The 26468-nt window shown below is 38.6% G+C and overlaps 2 protein-coding genes across 7 annotated transcripts in view; one reads left to right on the forward strand and one right to left on the reverse strand.

The window, feature by feature from the left end:
• Positions 1 to 8204, reverse strand: part of Arms (Ankyrin repeat-rich membrane spanning) — a 640646-nt gene extending 632442 nt beyond the window's left edge. For 4 of the 6 annotated variants that reach the window (XM_071694089.1, XM_071694090.1, XM_071694085.1 and 1 more), the window contains exon 1: positions 8007 to 8204. The gene's annotated coding sequence lies outside the window, so the exon portion shown is untranslated. The remainder of the gene's footprint in view (positions 1 to 8006) is intronic. The other 2 variants (XM_071694099.1, XM_071694095.1) reach the window with 2 other exon arrangements.
• A 3674-nt stretch (positions 8205 to 11878) lies between these two features.
• Positions 11879 to 26196, forward strand: LOC139766014 (actin-binding protein IPP). Its single transcript, XM_071694101.1, has 9 exons — positions 11879 to 12035; positions 14707 to 14906; positions 15067 to 15211; positions 17452 to 17590; positions 18530 to 18695; positions 20175 to 20839; positions 21486 to 21726; positions 23527 to 23655; positions 25223 to 26196. Exons 1-9 carry the CDS (start codon positions 11894 to 11896, stop codon positions 25325 to 25327), a joined length of 1932 nt encoding a protein of 643 aa, XP_071550202.1. The 5' UTR covers positions 11879 to 11893; the 3' UTR covers positions 25328 to 26196.
• Positions 26197 to 26468: the final 272 nt, after the last annotated feature.

Consider the following 26468-nt stretch of genomic DNA (forward strand, 5'->3'; position numbering starts at 1 on the left):
ACTATATGGCAGGCTGTTTATATGTCACCCAAGGCCTAAACTAACATACGCTTCTCAAGTTTGGTTACTATACCTAAACTAACATACGCTTCTCAAGTTTGGTTACTATACCTAAACTAACATACGCTTCTCAAGTTTGGTTACTATACCTAAACTAACATACGCTTCTCAAGTTTGGTTACTATACCTAAACTAACATAAGCTTCTCAAGTTTGGTTACTATACCTAAACATACGCTTCTCAAGTTTGGTTACTATACCTAAACTAACATACGCTTCTCAAGTTTGGTTACTATACCTAAAGGGGCACAAGGAGGTAACAAAGATGGTACTAGAAGTAAGAGAGCTGAGTGAGGGGTGACTTGATCACAACCTTTCTAATTCTTTGAACGACACTCGCAATGGAGACGAAGACACGTTCTTCAAGACACCATATATCGGTGGACATAACACGTAGGTAACCATGAAACTTGCTAAAACAAAATGTAAAGATGTACTTTTATAAGAGTTGTGGATGAGAGGAATAAACTGAGAGAGGATGTGGCATTTGTTGGCAGCATACACACATGTTTACATGATTGCATGATGGTAAGAAATGTTCAAGAGCTGGGGCAGCACGACTGCAAAACTCCCTCCCTGTACAAGTGCGAATTACACACACACACACACACACACACACACACACACACACACACACACACAAGCACGTGTGCGCGCACGCACGCAGGTGTGGTACTGAACTGTTCAGACGATGAACTTCATTAGACCGACGTCACGTTCCGCAAGCACGATGGCACGACCCTTGCATACGATCACCTGGCCTTCTGACCTGACCCTCAAGGTCAAAGGTCAAGTTATCATACCCAACGGTCGTATCGTCGTAATCAACTGGCTGATTGAAACACACAGTCTACACTCCAGGGGTGGATGTAAGACAGATAACACACGCCATATACACAAAAAAATGGCCTCCTACCTTAAACCAACAGCGCAACAAGCACCTCACCCCAGCCAGGCATGACACCCTCTGCCAGCGAAAACCCACATCAGTGTTATGGACTTCCGTGGTGAATCGGTTAGAGTTCCTCCCCGTGACGCATTCACGGGCCGCCCAAGGTCGAGCGCATAAGTTCGAATCCTGGTTGCGGCAATCGGTCCACAGTCAACCTAGCTCTTCATCCACTAGGGGTTGGTCGATGAAATGAGTATCAAGCAAAGGCATATACATATATGTATATTTATTTTCTCATATAGATTCACCATTTCCCGCGTTGGCGAGGTAGCGTTTAAGAGCAGAAGACTGAGCCTTAGAGGGAATATCCTCACTTGGCCCCCTTCTCTGTTCCTTCTTTTGGAAAATCAAAAACGGGAGGGAAAGATTTCCAGCCCCCCCGCTCCCTCCCCTTTTAGTCTTCTACGACACGCAGGGAATACGTGGGAAGTATATATGTGTGTGTGTGTGTGTGTGTGTGTGTGTGTGTGTGTGTGTGTTATACTAGTACCACATCTTTAGTGTACTGGGGACACTAATTTTCTACGAAAAACAACTGATAATCAACACTACATCAAGGCTACTCTCCTCTGACTCCAGATGGTAATGGCAAAGCCATGTACGTCGAAAACTACACCATTTCCCACTTTCACGCTCCCAACCTACATCATTTGCACATTCAAAGCGGCTAGTGAGCGTCCAGTTAAAAAAAAGAAAACGAAACTTATGGGACCTGTTTGTTGACAACTGAGTGACCTTTATTTTAACCCACTGAGCAAGACAGTGTGACCCTTGCGTATGAAGGATGACGTGATCTCTGACCTGACCTATTCAAGATATACCCAACTGCTGTCTGAACCTACTCTAACTATACCCTACGTCACTCGAAATAAGCTTCGTACCACACACTTGAATCAGGTGGAGCAGTTCATAAAACCAGCTTCAAGCTCTTAAATTCCCAGTGAACGCCACGATCAAACAACTTATTGCCAAAACATGAGAAATTGGGCTCAAGTTTCGGATACAATGAATTCAGTGACTCCCTAAGCTCACTCAAATATTAATTACTCTCCTATATTTTTTTCTGCAAGATGCTGCATGAGACAAACACTTTCGTGTAAAAGTCCATGTTTAATGATTCCTTTCGTAAACCAAATTATTCAAGGATTACCTCATGAATTAATCCGTAAAGAAACCGCGTTTGGCAAACATCACCCGAGGCACGGCAAGCTCCAGAGAACAGCAAAAGGAACATATACACTTCACGACCTTGGAGATCTCACATAATAATTGTTATGTAAGCGCTCGGGGATAAAATAATGGGAATATAAGGTCCTCGGCGTTTCCGAGAACCTCTGCCTTCATTAGCAGTCTGTCTGTGGTCTGCCTCAATAGTGTTGCCACACACACACAAAAAAAACTCTTCATTAAACAGTTGAATCTGGCGTTATCTTCCACATGGGAACTGGTTTACATTAAGCTTAACTTAAATGGTCCTTGGCAATATAACTTTACTCCTAGTGTCATAAACACTGTAATATATATATATATATATATATATATATATATATATATATATATATATATATATATATATATATATATATATATATAAATATATATATATATATATATATATATATATATATATATATATATATATATATATATATATACACAACCACGAATCATGACTAAAATATGCATACCATTAACTTACACATGTTCTGAATAGTCGAATATTACCCCTAAGAAACATCTTTATGAGTTTGAAGTTACTCAAAATGTTTAGGCTCGCAACACAAGCTGTCCATAGCACTCCTAGACAATGAGGTACGTGATGTATATATAATAACGCACTAGTGCCGGCTGTAGTTAGGATCGAATCCTCGCCATACCGGGAAAAGAAGTTGATCCTTTAACTGGTACATGATGTACTAGGTTGGCTAACCCCAGGCACCTCGCATGATGCAATTTTTTTTTTTTTCTTTCCCTATACCTTCTCGTGGAAGACTTCCAGTCATAACAAAGTTTGTGAAATAGTGGCAATTATGCAAATGATAGTGAAATATACACACTGCACACAGAAACATGCGCAGTGAAATGCTCGTCTGTTTTTCGACTAAAATCCTCCCCTGTGATACTAAAGTGGGATAATATTGGAACAGCCTACAGCCATCATCCTAGTCCTTTCGTATAACAAACGTCATGACACTAGTTCGAATAGTTTATAATATTATTTCCATAGAGCCACTTTTATTTTCTGCTATCGTACATATATCGTAAAATTCCGTATCACAAGGATCGTGAAACACCACAAATAAACTAAGAAAACAAGTAAAGATCCCGGCTTGTGAGTATGCTCCGTGTTGTTTCGGAAGAATTCAAAATATAAATCTTATCCCCTTTTCTCCAATGGAGACTATCTTTTTTTTTCATTTGATAAATTGAAACATTTTTTATAGGAATAAAAAACTGAAACTACTTAATTGCAGCGTAAGATAAAAATGTCCGCCCCTATGCAGCAGGGCTCATTTGGCCACGCTCCCGAACATAGAACATAAAGCTTTAGGAAGCTCAAGCTGAGTTTCAAGCTGTCTGCTGCTTAGGCCTACACAGCTGTGCCACTTCACCCTATACTCGAAGTTGGTACCCTTTCATTTACCAGCCTGAGGAGGTTAGAACGGCTGGGTGGCTTGGATGGTTATTCTGGCTTTAGGCCTATCCACTGCGAGGGGTAATCATTAAGCTTGGTTGATTGGTTATCTGGGCTATAGACCTATCGACTCCCTTGAAGATTTCTTTCTTTTTTTTTTTAAGAAATCCGAACGTTTACCATTGTTAACCTTACTAGCTGGTTGTCTGTTGAACACACCTGTACACCCCTATAGTTAACTTTCTCGTACCCTAATGTTCCCTGCAGCATCTCTACTTTTCAGATGTGATCTACACATATTGTCCCGTCTGTCATCCCGGCAGGTTGAGCAATAGGTCTTCCTGTGTTTCGTAAGTGCCTTTGAAGACGTCTCTCTTGTGTTTACCTTTCAATGTGTACACACGAGTTTTCATCCCTACCCTTGTAATTGAGGTCTTTCACCGAGCTGAGGGCAATGAATAGGACATTTTGGATATTTTCCACATCAGCAAAATTTACGACTTTTCGACTCCTATAAACTATAAAGTCAGCACAAAACAAGTATATCAGACATGCCTCCCTGAAGCTCAAAAATAAAAGGTCTAAATAACAAGCGTATCGTCATATTCGTGGGTTTGGCAATTCCTCTCTGTCTTCTACAAAGGTGAGAACATCAGGCATCTATAACACGTATCTCTGATTCTATGATCACTCCCGATCCTGTGATAAACGATACTAAGCAAGCCAGCAGAGACAGTATTGACGTTCGTTTGTTGTGACATTCCTTCCAGTCGTCTCGCCTCTCTTCAGCATCGCCCTTGCCAGACAGCCCTCACAGGGAAGGTCACCGAGTGGCGTTTTATTGTAAAGACAAATTCTACCTCATGCCTGACCTAACTTGCCACTTTATTCTGAGGCTTAGCGCAACACACACCCAAAAAAAATCTCCCGTCAGTCCAACACAACCTTAACTCTGATGTCCAGGTGGTTAGGTTAGACTGGGTTGGTCTGACAAAGTTGATGTAACCGCAAAAAAAAAAAAAAGAAAATCAGTGTCGGATTCACTTGGAAAACCCTCAGGGGAAAAGCAATAAAACATGCTGGTGGTCACCGCCAGCACCTGTGCTGCCATCTCGACGGTTTGGTTTTAGTAAGAGACTGTTGTTATAACCCATGGCAATAACCAACGAGTTATAGATATTAATCAGTAAGACGGAAATAAGACACTCACAGCGTAAAATACTAAACGAAGATCAAATCACACCTACATGAGTTACAGGTATTTAAATATTCGTCACCGGTCGTTCCCCACAAACGCTCAGTAACTGACACCAAGCACAGGTCTTAAGGCCTCACGTACAGATAAGGCTAATGTAAAATAACCACACACAAACGAATAAAGTCTGACACACAACACAGATATAATCACTGAGCATACCTTACTCTATGAGCCGAGAGCCGCCCCCACGCAGCCAGCCGTCCTATCCTAGCTGACCTTTCGCGAAGCAAAACACATAAAACTAGATTACACCGGAGCCTATGTTCATATCGATTTACCATTGGACGTAGTTTGTGCACATCTTCAGGAGGCACTGCACACCGTGGAGTGTCCTAACGAAGGCAAGCGGATGGAGGAAGTTCGAGATAAAATCTTTGCTACACCCAATTTTCCACTGCTTTATGTCCAGGAGTAAATTAAGATGGTGAAACAGCTGATTCGGAGTGCGTGCTGACGAGGGAGTGATGACTGGGAATACCCAGTTGGAAAATATTGTACACATAAGCAAGTACAAGTGGGTGAGTGGGGTTAGGAGTGAACACACATTTTTCAAAGGATTATGTACGTAACTAAGTTATAAGCGAGGCAAAGGAGAGACATTCTTGGATGTAGATGTGTTCAGAGGGGCAGCTGCTGTGATGCCTGGTCGCTTCTTGTTTGGGGGGCGCTAAAATTTACTGTGGCTTTAGATACGGGGGGAAAATAACACCAGTGGGAGGAAAGAGGGCGGAGGGTGAAATCGTGTAGCTCGGGAAACAGGTTTGTGAACGGAAATACCATACGATAACTTAGGTAAAGAATGACATGAGAGCAAACAATGTTAGGACATTGGTCGAAGAACATAAGGTATTTGGGGGAAGCTTTGCATACACGTGCTGGTGAAGTGCACTGTGGCATGCTGAAGGTATATGTGGGAATATGACAAAGGGTAGTGATACGTGGGAAGAGGAAGTTGCTAGTGGAGGAAAAAAAAAAAGAAGAAAAGGTGTATGGGAGCTCCATGCAGGGAAGCAGTGCGAGTGATTAGGTGTTATAAGAAAAAGTAGCAGAAGGTCGTAAGGAAGGAGCAAAGGATGAAAAACAAGGTAAATGAAAGAATATCGGCAAACTTCAGGAAGAAAAAGAAAACGTTTTGGAAGGAAGTGAATTCTGTAAGAGAACAAATGGGAGCATTAGCAAGGAAGCGGATAGAGAAGTGCTTATAGGCAAGGAAGAGGTAAACGCGAGAATATGGATTATTTTGAAGAACTGTTGAATGTGTTACATGACAGCGTGGCAGAAGTAGGGTGTTTAGGGACGTCGGGGGTATTAGGAGCGATAGCCACAGCAAATGACTTAAGTGAAAGCTTGTGTGTGATGGTATGTGGTAAACTGGCTGGAGTGGATGGGATTGCAGCTGAATTTCTCAAAGTAGGGGATGACAGTGGTAGTGACTGGTTAGTCTTATGACACCGAATATGCTGTCGTTAATTCAACGCCAAAAAAAAAAAAAAAAAACAGCTGGCACCAAATACGCCACTTTCGATACCGCGTACATTGTATAACAATGTCGTTGGCATTAAGCACCACCCAACGTCTTTAGCGAAGTCGTCGAGTGTGATGAGTCTAGTTAACTTTCCCTATATTGCAACCAGGACGGACTTTGGATTAACCTAATCTTTTAGGAAAATTGAGGATCACGTCCTCGTGATGGGGAGCCATCGTATCTCCTTTGTGGGATGACGTAGGGGACAGCCAAGAATCTTCTACCAGGGAGGATAGGCGGCTATCCCTTGTACCTACCACGTGGGAGGATGGGTGACTATCCCTTGTAACTACCACGTGGGAAGGATACGTGGCTATCCCTTGTGACTACCACGTGGAAGGATACGTGGCTATCCCCTTGTACCTTCTTCGTGAAAGAATGGAGGTTGGAAGCACCACTGTATTTCCATATGCCAGGGAGCGCCCTTATGGAAAGATGGTGGATACATCTCTTAGTATCTTCCTATTAGCAGGATGCAGAACCCACCCTGGTATCTCTCTCTCGTGGGGGAGAGATATGAACTCACAATACTAGGCCCGTCCTTGTGGGAGAAGGAAAGGTAGGGGAGGCCTGCCACAGCATCTTCCTCATACCTCATGGAAGAACGGAGGTCTAAACTGAACATCTTCCTCTTCGGAGGAAAGAAAGAAGACTACCCATCGAGCAGGGCAAGAGATTCATCCTAGTTACCCCACTAAACAGACGACAAGGATGTGTGCCTCATTATCTTTCTCTCTCACGACAGAATGAAGTCACACCCACAACCTGAGAGGTAAACACTGAGTCACAAGCCTTTCTCATCTCCGGCACAAGGCAAGGGGATCTAAGTCACTTTTATCGGATGACGAACCATCGACATACGAACGAAAAACATTTGTCGAGAGAAATGCTTGATATTACGGTCTGTCACGATATACGAAAAGCTGGAAGAGGAGAAAGCTATGCATACCTACCCAACTACCGAACGAATACTTGAAAAGTCTACGACATACGACTAATGTTCTTAGACAACATCCTACGTCAATATTCCTGCATTCCCTTTATCATTTTCTGTCTATAAAAGTGCTATTCCTATAATCTATTGTTATTCTAGAAAGAACCAAAATCATAGATGAATTAGTTCGTATGGCCCGGTAACAAACTGAATATTTTTTGCATTGCCATGCATTTGACAAGTAATGTTAACATACGTATGTTTAATACTTAATAATTCACATAATGAGTTTGGATACACGTTCACATGAAACTGGATAACTCAGTGTTGAATAAATATCATTCCTAACAGATACAATAATCAATGTGAATGAGTCATTACCTTAAAAAGGGAAAGACACTTGGCTAAAGTACCACAAATTCGAATTTCAAGCAACAATGCTCACGTTTGATTGACAGACAGCCCAGCACACTTGATGTTTAAGATATTATCTAACTAGGTATCCATATCTTCTCTGCTGTAGCTAACCGAAGGAATAACGATCCAGCTAACCAAGAATAGCGAGATGATCTCAGTTAACGAGACCGTTTCCTTCCCGCCACAAGTGCAGACGACGCTGCCTGCCTGCAGACGACGAACTTACCGTATCAAACGATGTTTTCTTGGCCTTATATGAAGATTCTGAGACGAAATAGAGTGATATCCAAGGGTACACTTTCCAAAACACTAAGTATTCCAAACACACACAAATTTCACAGACATAATATACGGAACTACACAAGATTATCATGAGCAATTCATGTCTAGCAGCCAAACACAGTCAAGCCAGCTGATGCACTGCTTCCCGCGTTCCCGCTAGATGGAAGCAGACGACAAGACAAGTGAGCGTCGGTCTCTGCTGCGCTCCTTGCCAGATAGGATTCTCGCTTCTGTTTAGTTCTTTCTACACGCTCATTCCGGCAACTCATTGACTTTAAATGCACTTTTATGAAACAGTGTATTGTACTGATGTAAAAGAGATGACTAGAGTATGCATTTGTACTGAGATATCAAAATAAAAAACATTTACGATGCCATGCCTTATCTAGACATCCATCAACTATGGTTTCTTTGTTGTTAAAAGTATAAGCTGACCTTAGATGTAAAAAGGAGTCCAGAGAACGTAGAGCTTACAGACAAAGGATTTGACCAAGAAGTCTAGAAGAAAAGATACCGGCAAACTTTAATAAGATTTTCCACCCCAATATCACTTTCAGTTTTATTTGGCTCATAATCAAAGGATAATGGATGAATTGTCATATAATATTTACTGAATTTGGATGTGAACACGACAAAACCAAATCACGATGCAACAGACGACCTAAGAAGGATTTAGATGACTTGTGACAAACACATTTATTTGAAATTATTCACAGTAGTTTAGTGAAATTAAATATTCAGTATCCTCTCGACAACACAATAATGGGTGTCGACAGAGGAGTTGGTTGAAGACGCTACGAGGTGAGGCTCTTGCATGTTATTGTTTTATGTCCCAAGACCCGTTTCTCTGAAGGTGACCCCCATAGTTATTCCCCGTAGCAGGATAATGAAGGACTCCTTTGAAGGAAGGTTACCTGGCGAGACTACACTGCCTGTCGTCAAGAAGCGATATGTTACACATTCGGTGAAGGTGACTTTTTTTTTTCACTCGCGAAGTCCGGTAACGCCCTCTGCGCATACGTTAATTCATATTTATACCACCAGAACCAATTTCTAAAGAGTGACAGGATGTCTTTCTAGCGGCTCCTGCAACCCAAGGTCACGCAACTTGACGGTAGCATAGAAATATGAACGCCGTTGTAGTAAATTGTTCTGTAAAGAGACTGTTACTACCTACCACAGACAGCCTCGCTAAAGGTGAAACTCCGAGAAGGAGTCCTGTAAACATACTCTCTCTCTCTCTCTCTCTCTCTCTCTCTCTCTCTCTCTCTCTCTCTCTCTCTCTCTCTCTCTAAGCAATGGTAAAGACACAGTACTTCCGATAACCACTGAGCCAAATTACACATCTTAAGTAGGTACTTAAATGGTAACTGCATGACCTTTATGTGGTAAATGCATGACATTCTATTTTTCTTGGCGGGGCTTTATAAATATTCCGAAACGAAGTCCCGACCTCCGTAATAAACTTATCATTTGATCGTAAACCATAAAAATGATAAAGGAGTGGTTTACGTCTACAACCCGAAGGCTTAAGGACATCACACTATAACAGTAGCCCACGAAAGAAACGTTCGATCGGCCAACCTGGAGGAGGTGACGAAGACCTTAATCTGCAGGCAGAGGCCAGCAGTCCGGGGGGGGGGGGGGGGACCGCTCATGAAGGAAGGAATACGGAGCGACCCCGAGCGGGGAAGACATGATAAATGATGAATAATAAATCTGTGGAGGTCAATGATGACGCGGTCGTCAGTACTAGCAATTGCCAGGTCGACGAGGTGGCGCAGCAGAAAGCTTATTGAAAAACAAAATACAAATATATTCACAAGTTTGTCTAAAGAAACAAAGTTATGGACATTACAGAACAAATTATGTGAGGGGCGGCCCTGGCCTTTTTTGGGGGGGCCCTGAACTGAGTCCCTTGTAAGGGCTCCTCCACCCTTTAAGCTCCCCCTTCCTAAATCGGAAAAGAAGTGAAAATCTAAGGTGTTTGGGATAGCAATTCTGCTTTCTGAAGGCTGCCTTATATCGTTCCGTACTAGGAGGCCTCTATTCGTAATGTAGAAAGGGTAAAGCTTAAAAGCTTAAATGATACAAAAGAGTTTTAAAGACATTAAGGCCCCCCTCTCACAAGCTTAAACCCTCCTCCTCATATTGCACATAAGAGGTAAATCCCACCCATACTTACATAGACATAAAAGTTCATAGACACACAGACAAGAGATGTTGTTACAACTTTTAAGTTCAATCATACACTCGAAAATGTTGTGCTATAGTTCTTTTAGAAATAAACATCAAACAGAAGGCGCAAAAGAAAACTGATCTAGCCAAAAGACGAAGTAATGAATTAATAAAACAGTGGAAGAATATGACAGACTCAGTGTAGAAACAGTAGGTACAGAATGCATTATTTTGAGAAAGTATATAAATGCAGAGAAATTGGTTGCCCTGTTTATACTCTCCCTTTTTTCTTGTGGGAATATTCTTTCTTCCCGATGTAGAGAGAAGATAACTTCAGGAACTAAGCCGTCGATGAAAAAGTCTCGATTTTCTTCTTTTGTTCTCTTGTGTAAAGTGATAATACAGGAGAGAAGGGTTTCCACCTTCCTTAATCACGTTAATCGTCTGCCATGGTACACAGCAGATACGTGGCAAGTATGCTTTTTCCGCTCTCGCAAGGAATGATAATAATAATAATGATAATAATAATAATAATAATAATAATAATAATAATAATAATGATAATAATGATAATGATAATAATGATGATAATAATAATAATAATAATGATAATATCGTTGATAATGATAACAATAATGATAATAATATTAATGATAATAACAACAACAACAACAACAATAATAATAATAATAATAATGATAATAATAATAATAATAAAGCATGGATATTGATAGACACTTTCAACCTTGATATACCATCCACATTGCCATGTTAGACCAGTGCCTTTATCAACATCTTTTAATCAATCTTTGATGAAATTAGGGCCAAATGTTGGTTGTTATGCTGTTTTTGAAGACACAAAAGCTGCCTTTCTTAGCTAAGTTAATATGTACATCAAATTTATCTTTCAATGAATTCAACTTTAGTTTTCCATTCTAGAAGGGTGATTACATCTATTTTATAGTACATTATGATATCTATGACTTTCGAAGAGACTTGAGTGAAGAACAGGTTACAACTATAACAATTTTATGACATCCCAATATATATTTGCTAAAGAGTCTATCGTGATAATAGTTATTGTATGTTTACAAAGCTTGTGCCTTTTTAATTTTTTTATCATCATTCTCATATCTGCAATATCGTTATCTTTTGATGACTGCTATTTTCGTCACAGATCGACAGGAATATATCAATGATATATATACATACGAAATCGTCACGGCATATGAAGTAAGGGACATTAAAATATATAAATCAATGCATATAGGTTTTACACTAATGTTTTAAGTGAGTTTTCATTGACATAATTTTTCCTTATAGGTTCTAAGACATATCAATGAGTAGATTATGTGACTGTATGTCCATAATATACAAAATCTCCTATGGACTGCATACATAGTGCGTACAAAATACTGCTAAAGCTCGTAAATATACATTACATGGAATAAGACAGGATGCCATTTTAATGTTGTGCTGTAGATAAACATCTTTTGAATGTGTTACGATTTAATTTCCTAGTTTTCACTGACAGTAAAGTCTTATGTAATATTTTGGGTCAATCATTTGCTTAATATTACTATGTAAAATACATACGTAGTGGCATATTTGTATACAAAAAATGTGGAAATAATGTTACATATTTTGTGATAGATGGTAGGCTTTCCTGCCATCAAAATCGTCTGCTGTCTGTTTGGGGGCAGACGACATCTTGAGGCTAAACTGTGGATTAAAAAAAAAAAAAAGTTCGTCATTTTGCGGTTTCAGGATAAAGACATAAACATTCAGGTGGAGCGTAAGTACAGATATAGACATAGTTTTCTCGTAAATTGATGATAAGATTGTGAAAATGGTGGGTTTGTTAATAGTCGAGAGGGAGAGGCAAGGTCAGGGTTTTACGTCAGGATGTGGGTGAATTTGGGTTAAACTTGAGGATCCGTTTGATCTGTCTCATACTTTTGTAGTCCTTATGACATGTTTTCGTTAGATTATGTAAATACATAAAGGAAATTACTCTGAAGTACGTTCTTACTACATTTTTTTTGATATTATGCAGTGTAGGCAAGATTGGGTTCCTTACGTGGACAAAAATTCACTTCCTTGACTCACCACCTTATCTAAGCTTAGAGTGTCCTCGCCTGTGATATTGGCACTGAACAAAAAAGATTGCGATATGAGCATTTCCGTCACAGGTGTGAACAAATCGATGAATGTAACAACTTTCTCTCAGGAAAAAGGCCAGGTATAAACGAAGATTTAAGACCCCAAAGGTAAATGTATTGATTTCTGATAATCTTAATGTGTGTGGATGGAAGGTAGGCATTGCCATCCTGGTTATGAAATGGGAAAAGTTTTGTTCAGGAGCACCACAGAAATAGCTTATGGATTGGGAAGAAACTCGTGTCATTGGACACCCTATACATACTAACCTGTGTCAGCATGCCTTGGAATTTGGCTTTTCATTCTTTGACAGTATGGTTGGCTGTGATGATGGAAAATTTGTGGTGAAAGTAAGTGAAATACATCAAGAAATCAACAGAACTTATTAAACCCCTAGCAGTCTAATTTTACCTAAATTTTATTTATTTGAAATGTGCATGACTCTTATGGTGTTGTTCCCATTCATTTACAAGATATCTTTATATAGTATGTTTTCTTTTTTTTTCATTACACTGCATGCAACCAGTATGACAAAAGAAAGATAAGGATAGTGTTGTTTGTATATATCTGGTATTATATTGAAAATTAAGGTAAATATCATTCCCCATAGGTAACTTACATGAAGTTTTTATAGTTTGCATTTTCCCCACATTATCAGTGATTAATATAACTGTTCTCACCTCATTTATTTATCATTTGTAAGATAAGAAATCATGTTCCAGATTGTTCTCTCCCAGTCTAAATCACTTTTCCTAATTATGAGTCCATTAAGTTGCATTCCTTCCTAATCTATGCCTTATTTTGGCAGTCTGTGAAAAGTTAATCCAATTTCACAATGCTACACTGTCCCCTTTGTCTCTCTATGCTTTACTGTACTTCAGTTTTTCATCCTGGGAAGGGGCTTCTTTTATGACTTTGCCATTAGCTAGACCACAGAATACTCATCGAGCCATTGCATCATATAATTGCTGTGTGACCATTCAAGATTTGTCCATCATGATAATTGTTTCTTTTCCTACTCTACAAGAGTTTGGAACTCTCCATTTTTGCCTGTTTTTCTCACTCCTCTAACCTACCTGTTTTTCAAAGAGTTTTTCCATGACCTTAAAGAATTATATTTTTAGTTTGCTTACCTTGCCTCTCTATTTCTTTAGCCCTTTTTCATGTTTCATTTAAGGTCTGTATAATGAGGATCTTAGTTTATAACTGGAGCCTTCTGTGTGAGAGCAAAAGAAAGAGCCAGTTGTTAGTATAGTACTGTATTGTATACTTACATAGATAAGAAGCTTCCATGCCACTACCCCAAGCCTTCCCCAACCACTCACCACCATACCATGATAGAAAAGAAAATATAATGCTATTTTCTTCTTTGATTTATGATGTAAACATATTCTGGAAGAAAAATAATTCTTAGATTTTTTCTCTTGCACCTGGGGAGGGTACTTTCCAAGAGTATGCAAAGTTAAAGGGTTGATAAACAGTGATTTTTGCAATCATGCAAAGAATATATGTTATTATTTATCATTATTTGGGTTAGTACTAGATATTTCCAGTGGTGCATTTCATTAAAGCCAGAGTAGAATTAAAAAGGCCTATATTTCATTAATTCTCTGGCCATAACTTCTATCCAGCCACCTCTTTCTTTGTCCACTGTGATTTTGCTGACTGATGCAAAGATATTGCCTAGAAGAGGCTTCAATTTGATAGAATTATGTATTTTATATGTACCTGAATAAGGCTCCCCTGCAGGGCATTACCTTATTCTATAGGTATCATTTTGGCCATACTTTCATGAGCTGTTTGCATTTGTCCCTGCCACCAAAGCTCAGACCCATAACTTTCTTCTTGTTACTCCTCCCTGTTCATTAGTTTCTGTATGAAAACTAGCCACAGGAGGATCGGCAGTTATGATATCTCGTTCTTCCCTTGAACAGTGAACCTGTGGAAGTCTCTTCCTTCTTTCACTTTCCTCTCTTCTTATAACCTTTTTTTTTCTTTAAAAGTCAGATTTACAAAAATGTAAGGAGCTCTTATTAATTTTTTCATTTTTTCCCACAATTTTGCTCCACGATGGCCATGATTAGGGCATGTTTTGTCTGTGACATGACATTCAGTATGAAAGAAATACTTTAGCAAATGAATAATGTGAATTGTTGATGATCTGAGCTGTAATAAGGGTGAATACATCATGTATGGATGGCAATTAAAGATTTAATTCATGATTGATCCCCCTAATACCATACTTAAACTGTTAATGTGTTAGACATTTAATTTTCTTGCTCACAAGTGTTTCTCCATTTCACCAGGGTTAAAAGGGTGCATGAGGATGGCGGCATGTGTGGGGCTTTTACCCCCCACCCAGGGTGCCCCATCCTCTCTAATCAGTGACACTCATCGTTATGCTTGCAAATCTTATGCCAACAAACTACTGCAGAACCTTTGTGCACTATGGCACTCACAACATTTTTGTGATGTTGTAATATCCGCTGGAGAATTTGTTGTGAAGGTGAGATACTTTGTGGAGAAGAGTAGATTTACATGGATATACAAAAGCAGTACATCATAATCTATGTTATATAAGATGCCATTTCACGTGATCGTGATATATGTGTATTGATTTTTTGAACAGTGTGTATATATTGATAAATTTTATGCATTTATTTCAGGCTCACCGTGCAGTGTTGTCAGCTGGAAGTGCATACTTTCAGGCTATGTTTACTGGTGGGCTAGCTGAAGAAACACAAACTTCAATAGAAATAAAGTCCATAAGCCCCAATGTCCTAGCTCAGCTTATAAACTTCATTTACACGGGTAAATAAAATTCTTTACATGCAAACACATAGTATAGTGTTAAAGAACCCCCAGAACTATATATATATTTTTTTTGCCGCTGTCTCCCGCGTTTGCGAGGTAGCACAAGGAAACAGACGAAAGAAAATGGCTATATATATATATGTATATATATATATATATATATATATATATATATATATATATATATATATATATATATATATATCCTTACAAACACGTGTGTGTGTGTGTGTGTATGTGGTTACTTTTTGTGCACAATAGGGAAAGAATTTCACACTTTTAGGGCCTCATACCTTATGCAGGATTGTGTGGTATCTCAACTTTAACTTTTGGTTGTGTCTAAATTCACTAATCCTATATAGATTATTTAAATCTTCCATCTCTGATTTTTCAGATGTATTTTTTTCAGATTTTTTCTAACTAGTTCCTTGGTTTGTCTCTTGTTCTGTCAGATTGATATATTACTGCCTGTTTCAAAGAACTGATCACTGTCAGCATCATTTGCTGGATCGCATCACTTCTATTTCATCTCCGTTTCAAGAAGGATGGGTAATTCAGTGGCGCTATCAACTCTCTTTACCTTAGCTCACTTCAGCTAGATTCTAATTAGTCTGCCATTGGTCCTCCTGTACTTCAATAGTTCTCTGTAATTGAGGGACCAAACTAGAAGTGAATACTCTGCTTTGGTCAATTATATGCTGTAGATATCATTTTGAATAACATGTGCTTAGGAAGATGGAAACGAAAAACTGTTTCCCTTACATGATGATCTGTTATGGAAAGGTTTGTTTGCTAAAGCACATTGAACCCTATTTGAGGATATATATATATATATATATATATATATATATATATATATATTTTTCTTTTCTTTCATACTATTCGCCATTTCCCGCATTAGCGAGGTAGCGTTGAGAACAGAGGACTGGGCCCTTGAGGGAATATCCTCACCTGGGCCCCTTCTCTGTTCCCCTTCTCTTTTGGAAAATTAAAAAAAAAAGAAAAAAAGTGAGAGGGGAGGATTTCCAGCCCCCCGCTCCCTCCCCTTTTAGTCGCCTTCTACGACACGCAGGGAATACGTGGGAAGTATTCTTTCTCCCCTATCCCCAACACAACTACACACTAAAAATATCCCTAATCACTGCTTGGAGTAAACGTTTATAAAAACAACAGTAAGAAACCTCAAACAAATTGCAGCATCAATTTCACTACAAAAAAACACTCAAAAAAATAAAAAATAAAATAAGAATCCTAACATATCTGAAAATGATTCAGTCATAGAATTTGATAAGGGTTGGATGGAGTTTACTAAAGAGAATGCGATTTAAAGAGACAACACCCATGTAATTCTGAGATTAAAAAGAGTCTACAAGTACTTGCATAGACTAGCCATTTTCTGCAGTACGAAGGGTTTCTTATGGTAAATATTCACCATACATTTCAGCCACTGTACCTGCTAATAGTCTAACAGCTATCCTCTTAAATCTTATTTGTCTCTTTTTTAGTCAAAATTATCTGAATAGCTATAAATTGGTTCATTTTGGTGGCCATGGTAGTTGGCACACATTCTCAAACCAAGTGAGGTACTGCAGATTTTTGTTTTTACATGTATCTGGTTTCCTTTGCTTCTTTCTATATCTTCTACATGCTATGAAAAACCTCCCATACTTCCATACATATGGCATAAGCTTCCCCCAAGCTAACATAAAGTATTCTTTAGCATATGATTTTGAGCAGTGCTCTTTGGTCTTTGACACAAGACATATATATATATATATATATATTTTTTCTTTCAAACTATTCGCCATTTCCCACATTAGCGAGGTAGCGTTAAGAACAGAGGACTGGGCCTTTGAGGGAATACCCTCACCTGGCCCAATTCTCTGTTCCTTCTTTTGGAAAATTGAAAAAATTTCAATATATATATATATATATATATATATATATATATATATATATATATATATATATATATATATATATATATATATATATATCTTTCTTTCTTTCATACTATTCGCCATTTCCCACGTTAGCAAGGTAGCGCTAAAAACAGAGGAGAGGGCCTTTGAGGGAATATCCTCACCTGGCCCCCTTCTCTGTTCCTTCTTTTGGAAAATTAAAAAAAAAAAAATGAGAGGGGAGGATTTCCATATAAGTAAATATAAGTAGATTGAGAGGTACTCCTTTTAAACATTTGATAAGCTGAAGTCTTACATCAGTCTCCCATTTTGTAGGCGACATTGAGGTTACAGTGGAAAATGCACAAGAGTTAATGGTTGCTGCAGACATGTTGGAGATCCACCATGTTGTACATGTTGGCACAAATTTTCTGCAGAAGGAACTTCACCCATCCAATGCCATAGGAATTTACAGGTATGGTGGCCTGATGGCCTTTTATCTGTAGTTTTTTATATGTTCAGGCAGGCCCCAATTGCTCAAAATCTTTTTCACTCCATCCTTCCACCTCCAATTTGGTCTCCCGCTTCTCCTTGTTCTCTCCACCTCTGACACATATATCCTTTTTGTCAGGCTATCCTCACATATGTCCAAACCAACACACCCTATTCTGCTCTCTCAACCACACTTTTTATTTCCACACATTTTTCTTACCCTTTCATTACTTACTTGATCAAACCACCTCACACTGCATATTGTCCTCAGACTTTTCATTTCCAACACATCCACCCTCCTCCATACAACCCTATCTATAGCCCATGCCTCACAACCATATAACATTGTTGGAACTACTATTCCTTCAAACATACCCATCTCTTTTTCCACACATTTTTCATTGCTCCCAGAACCTGCACCCCCTCCCCCACCCTTTGACTCACCTCTGCTTCCATGGTTCCATCCGCTGCTAAGTCCACTCCCAGATATCTAAAATGCTTCACTTCCTCCAATTTTTCTCCATTCAGACTTACATCCCAATTAATTTGTCCCTCAACCCTACTGAATGTAATAATTACCTTGCTCTTATTCACATTTACTCTCAGTTTTCTCCTTTCATACACTTTTCCAAACTCAGTCACCAACTTCTACAGTTTCTTACGTGAATCAACCATCAGTGCTGTATCATCGGCAAATGACAACTGACTCACTTCCCAGGCCCAGTCATCCCCAACAGTCTGCATACTCACCCCTCTTTCCAAAACTCTTGCATTTACCTACCTAACCACCCAATCCGTAAATAGATTAATCTCTATATATTTTTTCTGTTTAGTGTAGTTTTTAGCTGTATAGCAGTGTATGTAGTATTATGATTCAATTATCAAAGCCAATTTACTATTAAGCTTTTCACTGTTACAACAGATTTGCTGAGGCCCATAATTTAGTGAAATTACTTGACGCTTCTCGGGACTTTATCTACTCCAACTTCTCCGAAGTAGTCATGGAAGAGGAGTTCCTTGAAACCCCTCGTGATGTCTTGATCACTCTTCTCCAGTCTGAGTACCTCCGCATTGATTCTGAGTTTCAGGTAACAGAACTGCTACTTGAGATATCTTAAACATTGTCAATTTTTTGCACTTAATGTTTAAAGTGCACATGCTGAGCATTCCAGTCACATTCAGGCAACTGGAACATTGCATGAAAAGCCCAACTCTCCCAACAAAGTAGCAACCTTCCTCTTACAGCATTTTTCCATAGTCATGACAATTTCAGCCTTTAAGAATGAATTGATTAGTCATGAAATTGTTCTACCACACAGGAATGAGTTCACATCTTGAATGCTCTCTAATCAGAGCCTGAGTCAAGTAATGATGTCCTTTTTTCCTTTAGAAAATTCTTGAAAGCTGCAGAAACAGCCATGACATTTATCCTTTTCTTTGGCTTATGATTTTTGTCATGTCTTGAGTTGTGTCATCATTAAATGAGCTCTGCATTTGGATTGTAATATTAAATCAGACTGCAATAATATGGTTTTTTTATTTCATTATTCTAGATTCAGATGTATGGCTGGTGTAGCATAAATATCATTTGGCATATGCATGACTCATGCATAGTATCTTCATAGGAGGTTATAAGTCTTGAAGACAAGCAAATTCCTTCTCCGAGAAAGAACTGCAGATGCCTATTATTTGTTATGGTAATTTCTAATGAGGAATGCAGAAGTAAATTCTTACCGACTTTAACAGGATCATTTGGCTTTATGTGTGTCTTTTAAGTGTCCCAGTTCAAAATATTTGTATGGATAAAATAATAGATATACATAAAAATTTGGACCTGACAACGGTACAAATTGAAGTGGTTTCTTTCCAGAACTGTGTATTGGTGTACCTATGGAAAAATCAAAACATTGTGTCTATCCTCTCATCACTGTAGTGTCCCAGTGCAAAATATATGTATGAATGAAATGAGATACATGTATGAAAATTTAGTCCTGACAACGTTCCAAATTGAAGCTTTTTTTTTTCAAGAACCAGTAAAATCAGGATTGTACAGGTGTTCTCATGGAAAATTCAAACTATTGCATCTAGTCTCATCATTGCAGCACTGTTTTTTAGTCTATCAACCACCCCATGGTTAATCACTTAATCTGTTTTAGGGTAATGATGTGGACCTTTCATAGCTTTCCATGGATAATATTTTGTGCAATTTATGTTCTATATGCAGAATATATAAAAAGATTAAGTAGTAAACTGTATTTGTCGCAGCTGTTTTCCCTGAAATTTGCTGCTAGAAACATTTACATTTATGAAAGATACAGTTATTGAAATTCCCACAGTAACCATTTTAGCTTAGTGGCAGTTAGTTTTGTAGATTGATAATGATTTCTAGTTTGCAACTGAAGTGGACTGTTGACCAGCAACTAATACATCACAATCTGGAATAAGATTACTGTAGTTTGGGCTGCTTGTTTAGTACAGTGAAAAAAAAGAGGAACAAGCTATTAGACATTTTTGTGTTTGATTATTAAAAATGCCATGTTAATGATGGTGTAAATGTTTTTTTAAAGGTATTCAATGCTGCTATTCGATGGATTGGGCAAGACATAACAACAAGGCGTCGATATGTTTTTGAAATTCTAAACCAAGTGAGACTGCCTTTGATTCCTAGTAAACTGCTTGAGAAATCAATCAGTGAGTGCTGTGATATCAGTTTAAAGGTTGCCCTCAGGAGCATACAGAAAGACCTGTTGAGCAAGAGAGGAAGTTTGGTGCCTCTGTATGTCCAGCCAAGAATATGTGCCAGAAAGAAAATTTATGTCATTGGTGGTTCCAAGAGGGAATTGATAAGTTCCTGGACCAGATCAGAGTGTACATTTGAAAGTGTTGAGTGCTTTGATACATTTAGGAAGGAATGGCAGAAAGTTTGCCCAATGGAGATTGGAAGAATTCTACCAGGTATAGCTGTCTTAAATGGGAAAATATATGTTGTTGGAGGGGAACAAGAATCTCAGATCCTAGCAAATGGTGAAGTTTATGACCCACAGGAAGATATATGGACGAGTATTTCCTCCATGGTAATTCCACGTTGTGAATTTGGACTTTGTGCTCATGAAGGTTTCCTCTATGCCTTTGGGGGCTGGGTTGGGGAAGACATTGGTGGATCCATTGAAAGATATGACCCTATTGCAGATGAATGGAGATTAGAATCCAGTATGCCGGAAGCCAGATTCAGGTGAGTTTTTTGTAAGTTTCCTAAATTTCTAATTCCAACCTGAATCATCTTTCCTTAACAAAGTATGACTCTTGTTATTATTATCACAAGTACTAGCCTAAATAATGAATTAAAAAACAGTTGTTATTTAGTGAGAGAGGATCTCACACACACACACACACACACACACCATGGTTACACTGTGAGTGAAGGGTCACCTTTGGTGAGACAGAATCAGCATCAGGTGATGAAAAAGAGAACAACAGTCTTGCCGAAGAACATACTTTAAAGGTGTCCAACCTGTTCTTGCTGTAACCCCAGGACACTCCCCTATCCAGGGGCTCCAGGATTTCCATAGCTACTCAACGTTCAGTAACATGAATAGGGTGGACTTCTCTGAAGCTGGATGATCTTTGATGAGACTGTACTTTCTTTTGTCAAATACAGATGTACAGCCTTGGCAAAAGTGACTTTTTACATGTATACTGTAACCCCAAGGAGGAAGAGTCCAGTAACACCTATAAATAGGTCCTGGGTAACACAAGAACTCTTTAATAGAAAGAGTTCCTGGAGTATTTGCATTTGTTTCTTTCTGAAGATACACATCACTATAGATTAACTGACTTCATTGGTTAATTTATTTACCGGATGACTTTTTTTTTTACAGCATGGGTGTAGTAGAACATCAGGGTCTCATATACATTGTAGGTGGTTGTACACACAGCCAGCGCCACCTTCATGACCTTCTCTGCTACAATCCTGTGACTGGAGAATGGCAGAACCTGTCACCAATGTTAACCCCTCGCAGTCAAATGGGTGTGGCTATTCTGGATGGTTTCTTGTATGTGGTAGGCGGGACCAATAGACATAACGTTCTCACATCAGTGGAAAGATACTCTTTTGAGCAGGTGTGAATTTTTCTTGTACAAATACAGTCTTTTGAACATTGTTATGTCCTCTAATCCAGTGATTTCCCAAAAATTAGCTTTGAAGAAAATATGGTTTGAGAAACTGCTAACTGTGTTTGAAAATGTTACTGATCTTTAACAGAACTGGTGGTATGATAGTTGAAAGGTGTCATGTTAAGGCTGGTGTGTATGAAAAATGAAATTTAAGTCACTAGTGCTGTGCATACAGTCACAGTAATGGTCCTCTCTAATGATAACTGCACAGTGGTTTTTATGTTAACAGGAGAAGCCAATGTAAGCAATGAATTAAGACTGGTGATTGATTGAGGAATCATTATAGGGATTTGGAAATGAAAAACATATAGTTGATGAAATGAAAGCATGAATTCTAAGATATAGTAGCTATTAGAGAATTAGTTGGGAAAAACAAAATTCACCTGATATCGTAGGAAAAATCAAGTTGTTGTATGGTTGCTGAAAGAAGAGATAGGATAGTGACTTTCAGTGAGTCGGTGAGTGATAACAAGAGAGTAATACATAAGAGGAACTTTTTTTTTTTTAAATATTCAGAGTAAATTTGCTCTTGAATGTAGATAGGTTAGAGTGAAAGTTAAGAGTAAATGTGAATAAGAGCAAGGTTATTAGGTACAGTAGGGTTGAGGGTCAAGTCAATTGGGAGGTAACTTTGAATGGAGAAAAACTGGAGGAAGTAAAGTGTTTTAGATATCCGGGAGTGGATCTGGCAGCGGATGGAACCATGGAAGTGGAAGTGGATCATAGGGTGGGGGAGGGGGCGAAAATCCTGGGAGCCTTGAAGAATGTGTGGAAGTCGAGAACATTATCTCAGAAAGCAAAAATGGGTATGTTTGAAGGAATAGTGGTTCCAACAATGTTGTATGGTTGCGAGGCGTGGGCTATGGATAGAGTTGTGCGCAGGAGGATGGATGTGCTGGAAATTAGATGTTTGAGGACAATGTGTGGTGTGAGGTGGTTTGATCGAGTAAGTAACGTAAGGGTAAGAGAGATGTGTGGAAATAAAAAGAGCGTGGTTGAGAGAGCAGAAGAGGGTGTTTTGAAATGGTTTGGGCACATGGAGAGAATGAGTGAGGAAAGATTGACCAAGAGGATATATGTGTCGGAGGTGGAGGGAATGAGAAGTGGGAGACCAAATTGGAGGTGGAAAGATGGAGTGAAAAAGATTTTGTGTGATCAGGGCCTGAACATGCAGGAGGTTGAAAGGAGGGCAAGGAATAGAGTGAATTGGATCGATGTGGTATACCGGGGTTGACGTGCTGTCAGTGGATTGAATCAGGGCATGTGAAGCGTCTGGGGTAAACCATGGAAAGCTGTGTAGGTATGTATATTTGCGTGTGTGGATGTATGTATATACATGTGTATGGGGGTGGGTTGGGCCATTTCTTTCGTCTGTTTCCTTGCGCTACCTCGCAAACGCGGGAGACAGCGGCAAAAAAAAAAAAAAAAAATTCACCTTTATCTTTCCATTCCTTCACTTCAGCCTGTTGGCAGATTCCAGGATTAGACCATGTTCATCTTTGGATGTGTTGCATGACAAAATTTGTAGTTTTTTCATGAGTGTATGACTTTTGCTTTTGGATAATTTAGGAATGCATTTTAAACAAACCCTTTCGATAAATTTTTTTCTAATATAACTGTAGGGATTATGAATTTCCGTGTCTGACTAATTGCTTGTGTATTTGTTACAATGAAGACTGGAAGGTTTATGGTCTTAATGATAATATCTGATAGTCGTTTTATGTTACCAAGTATGCTTCTCAACAGAACAAATGGTTTGAGTGTCCACCCATGTCCGTTGGGCGAGCGAGCCCAGCAGTTGCTGCAACCAATTCTCTATTATATGTCATTGGTGGGGACCAGACAAGTGAAGTCAATGACTTTTACAGAGCACAGGTAAGACTGCATATATATGCTTGTGTATTTGATTATTTTTGTATTCTAGTTAGTGTTGGGGTGACATCTGTACATGTGACTAGTCAGTAGAGGAAGCATGGGATCCTTCAAATATGGGTGAGAAAGATAGACCTGTAACTATTGCAAGTTTGTCTGGACTAGGCACCTTTATTTGTCATGGGAACTGTTGTTAAAAGATGAAGATGCAGGGATGGATAGTATCTGTACTTCATGATGTACTTGTCTCTAAAGATGGAGTGCTCTTGTGAGAAGAGAGTGCAGGAAGGATCTTTGGTGATAAGGAGGTAAATCTGGAGTAAATGCTTGGTAGAATCATCAAAAGGAGAGGAAAGGAAAAATTTTAAGGGTGCAGTTTTATCTGTGGGAAAGATAACTGTATCAATATCAGGATGATTGAAGATGAAGACATGGATTTGTAAAAGTTTAGAAAATAGTCTTGGTTAAGGACAAGTGTGATCTAACATTTCAGTTTCCTGTGCTGTCTCAGTTAACATAAGAAAAAGATGGAGAAAGGTAAGCCAGCTTCCCTGCAGAGGAGTGTCTGATCTCATGAAAAGTAGATTTTTAATGATTAATAGCAGAAACAAAGGCAGAACAAGACTTACATGAAGTGGGGTATTTTCTTGTTCCATATACCTGGTCCATGGTTTTTGTAGGTTTAGGAGAGGATTGATTAAAAGCTTGGATGAGAAACAGATACAGCCTTTTAGGAGGGAGGAATATCTTCATACCTGTAGCAGTGACTTCCATTAAACATTCTTCACATATACAAGTATCGTGTGATATCTTGCAACTTGTCCATCAAGGCCTCCAAAAGTGCTACAGATGACATTTGGAACAGGAATGGGAGGAGGGGCTGTAAAAAAGATATATCATTAAAAGTGTGATTAGAGGGGGAGGGGGGGGGGGGTGTAACACAGTTTCACAATATTGAAGAGGCTTAGAGGAAAAATGGAGATTGAGTGTGTAGCATGATCATTGTTGACAGTTGGGAATATGCATAGGATATCTGATTAGGTGTTTCAAAACAGTAAAAATAGAAGTGGTAGGACTCATTATCTCACTTTTTTAGTGTTAAATTACTTGTTCTAAAACACTGAAAATGGAAGGAGTAGGCCAATTTGTTTCCTTTATAAGTGAAGGAGAAATTCAGCATTTTTACATGGTGTATGTTGAAGTCCCTTGCATAGATGCCCTCTGTAGGTAGGTGAGAAGATGGTATAGCGTGATGGTAAGAGGTGAGATAATTGAAGAATATGAGAGTTAGTAGAATAAAGAAAAATTTTGAAAGCTAATGGACCAGTTTGGTGAAATGAAAGGAGTTTCATAGTCTGAGGCATGAAATAGATGTTTATACAGTGCAAATATATTTGTATTGTATGCACTTGAACCAAACCATGTAAATAGGAGTAGAGTTACTGTTGATATAGTAGATATTTCATTCATTATATATAAGAATGATATTTTCCTGAAAACATGTATCTCTGTGCACACAAATGCTGCTGCATACCTCACATCTGAAGCTCTGACTCATTCATTATTACAGGTAACTATTGCTCATGTGGAGTATTTTGATCCTAATACCAATCGTTGGTTGGACTGCACATCCCTCCCAGAGAGTCGATCTGAGGCAGGGGCGGTTGTCATTTGACCCCCTCCGCCCCCACGACACCCTCCTCAACCTACTAGAAGAAATCGCAAGCCACAGGAGGATGACAATGCTGAGTGTCCTCATCTTGTAAGAAAACGAAGCATCAACCGTCAGTCTCACAGTCCGAGGCAGCCAGCCTAGCATTACTGCAGGTGAAAATAAGAGTACTAATGCAAACAACATTGACATTAGTTCAGCACTTTTCATATACTTAACTATGTTCTATTGAAATATTGATGGCACAGTATCATTTCAGAGGGTCTGATGCAATAAAGGTCAGAAGGTAAAGTTTTACTTAATTGGTATCGCTCACTCATTTTAGGTAAGCATTTACAGTGTAATAATTAGATATTTGTTAACTATTCACTCATCAAGCAAAATTTGTGTTTCTGTTGTTGGGTTGGAAGTCCTGTGTGCAGATTTAAGCATATCAAAATATGGAGAGCATGAATTTTACATGAAACATTTTGTAATGGCTTTGATAGTTGTATAAATTTCCTCACCAAAAGTTATAATGGTAATGAGAAACTATGCATCATTCGCTGCAGATGTATAGTACATTGTAGGTTACCAACATTAATGTAAAGCATATCATCCCTGCTTGGATGTCTTATTTATACTGAAGTTGGCAGAGATTTTAATATTTGATGGGTGCAAATCTTACAATTTCTATGCCTTACTAATGTAGTAGACACAGCTTAACCAAGAAATTTTACAAGAATGATAGGTAATTTTGCTTTTAGTGTTATTTGAGTTGAACTATGATTGTTTCATCCTATTGTATGGAAGAAATTGATATTGAATTTATAGATATAACTATGTCTGTAGCCCAATGTTTATTTTAAAAAAACCAAAAAATTTACCAAAAATGTATTTAATATCCCTTTTTGAAATGAAAAAGGGGCTGAGATTTTAAGATCAGTATGTTTTTGCCTATGTATGGAGGATGGTCACTCACAAGTTCAGCAAAGCATCTACTAGGAGTTAGCGGGACTATATTTCCCACCATTTTCTAAGAGTTACATCCACATTCTTCAACAAATAGGATAACTTGCCATACTTCCCTCTCTCCTACATCTTTCAGACCATTCTTGTTGTTACTATGCAAAACCCTGTTCCTTTTTTTTGTCCAGGTTTTGGT

The sequence above is a fragment of the Panulirus ornatus genome, chromosome 56 (genome assembly GCF_036320965.1).
Source record: "Panulirus ornatus isolate Po-2019 chromosome 56, ASM3632096v1, whole genome shotgun sequence".
In the NCBI taxonomy this organism is placed as follows: Eukaryota; Metazoa; Arthropoda; class Malacostraca; order Decapoda; family Palinuridae; genus Panulirus; species Panulirus ornatus.